At 57.1% G+C, this 319-nt stretch overlaps 1 protein-coding gene across 1 annotated transcript in view; it reads right to left on the reverse strand.

The window, feature by feature from the left end:
* Nucleotides 1-203, reverse strand: part of EMH_0031180 (uncharacterized protein) — a gene marked incomplete at both ends in the record, with an annotated part of 309 nt that extends 106 nt beyond the window's left edge. Inside the window, one exon of the mRNA XM_013494495.1 lies at nucleotides 1-203. Within this exon, the coding sequence (XP_013349949.1) occupies nucleotides 1-203 (203 nt within the window).
* Between the last annotated feature and the right edge of the window lie 116 nt (nucleotides 204-319).

Here is a 319-nt window from a genome sequence, read left to right on the forward strand (position 1 = left end):
CACTTCTTCTTCTTCCTGCTGCTGCTGCTGCTCCTGCTGCTGCTGCTGCTGCTGCTGGTGGTGGTGGTGGTGGTGCTGCTGTTGAGAAGAGAACGGGTCAGAATGGTTCTCTCCTGCTGCTGCTGCTGCTGCTGCTGCTGTTTCTGTTTCTGTTGCTGCTGCTCCTGTTGCTGCAGTCGCTGGGAAAGAAAACGTATCATCATCTTCTGCTGCTGCTGCTGCTGCTGCTGTTGCTGCTGCTGCTGCTAATGCTGACGAGGAGGAGAGAGAACAGGATGCAGCAGACGAGTGCTGCTGCTGCTGCTGCTGCTGCTGCTGC

This window comes from Eimeria mitis, genomic scaffold (genome assembly GCF_000499745.2).
Source record: "Eimeria mitis Houghton genomic scaffold, Emh_scaff1179, whole genome shotgun sequence".
NCBI classification, from domain to species: domain Eukaryota; phylum Apicomplexa; class Conoidasida; order Eucoccidiorida; family Eimeriidae; genus Eimeria; species Eimeria mitis.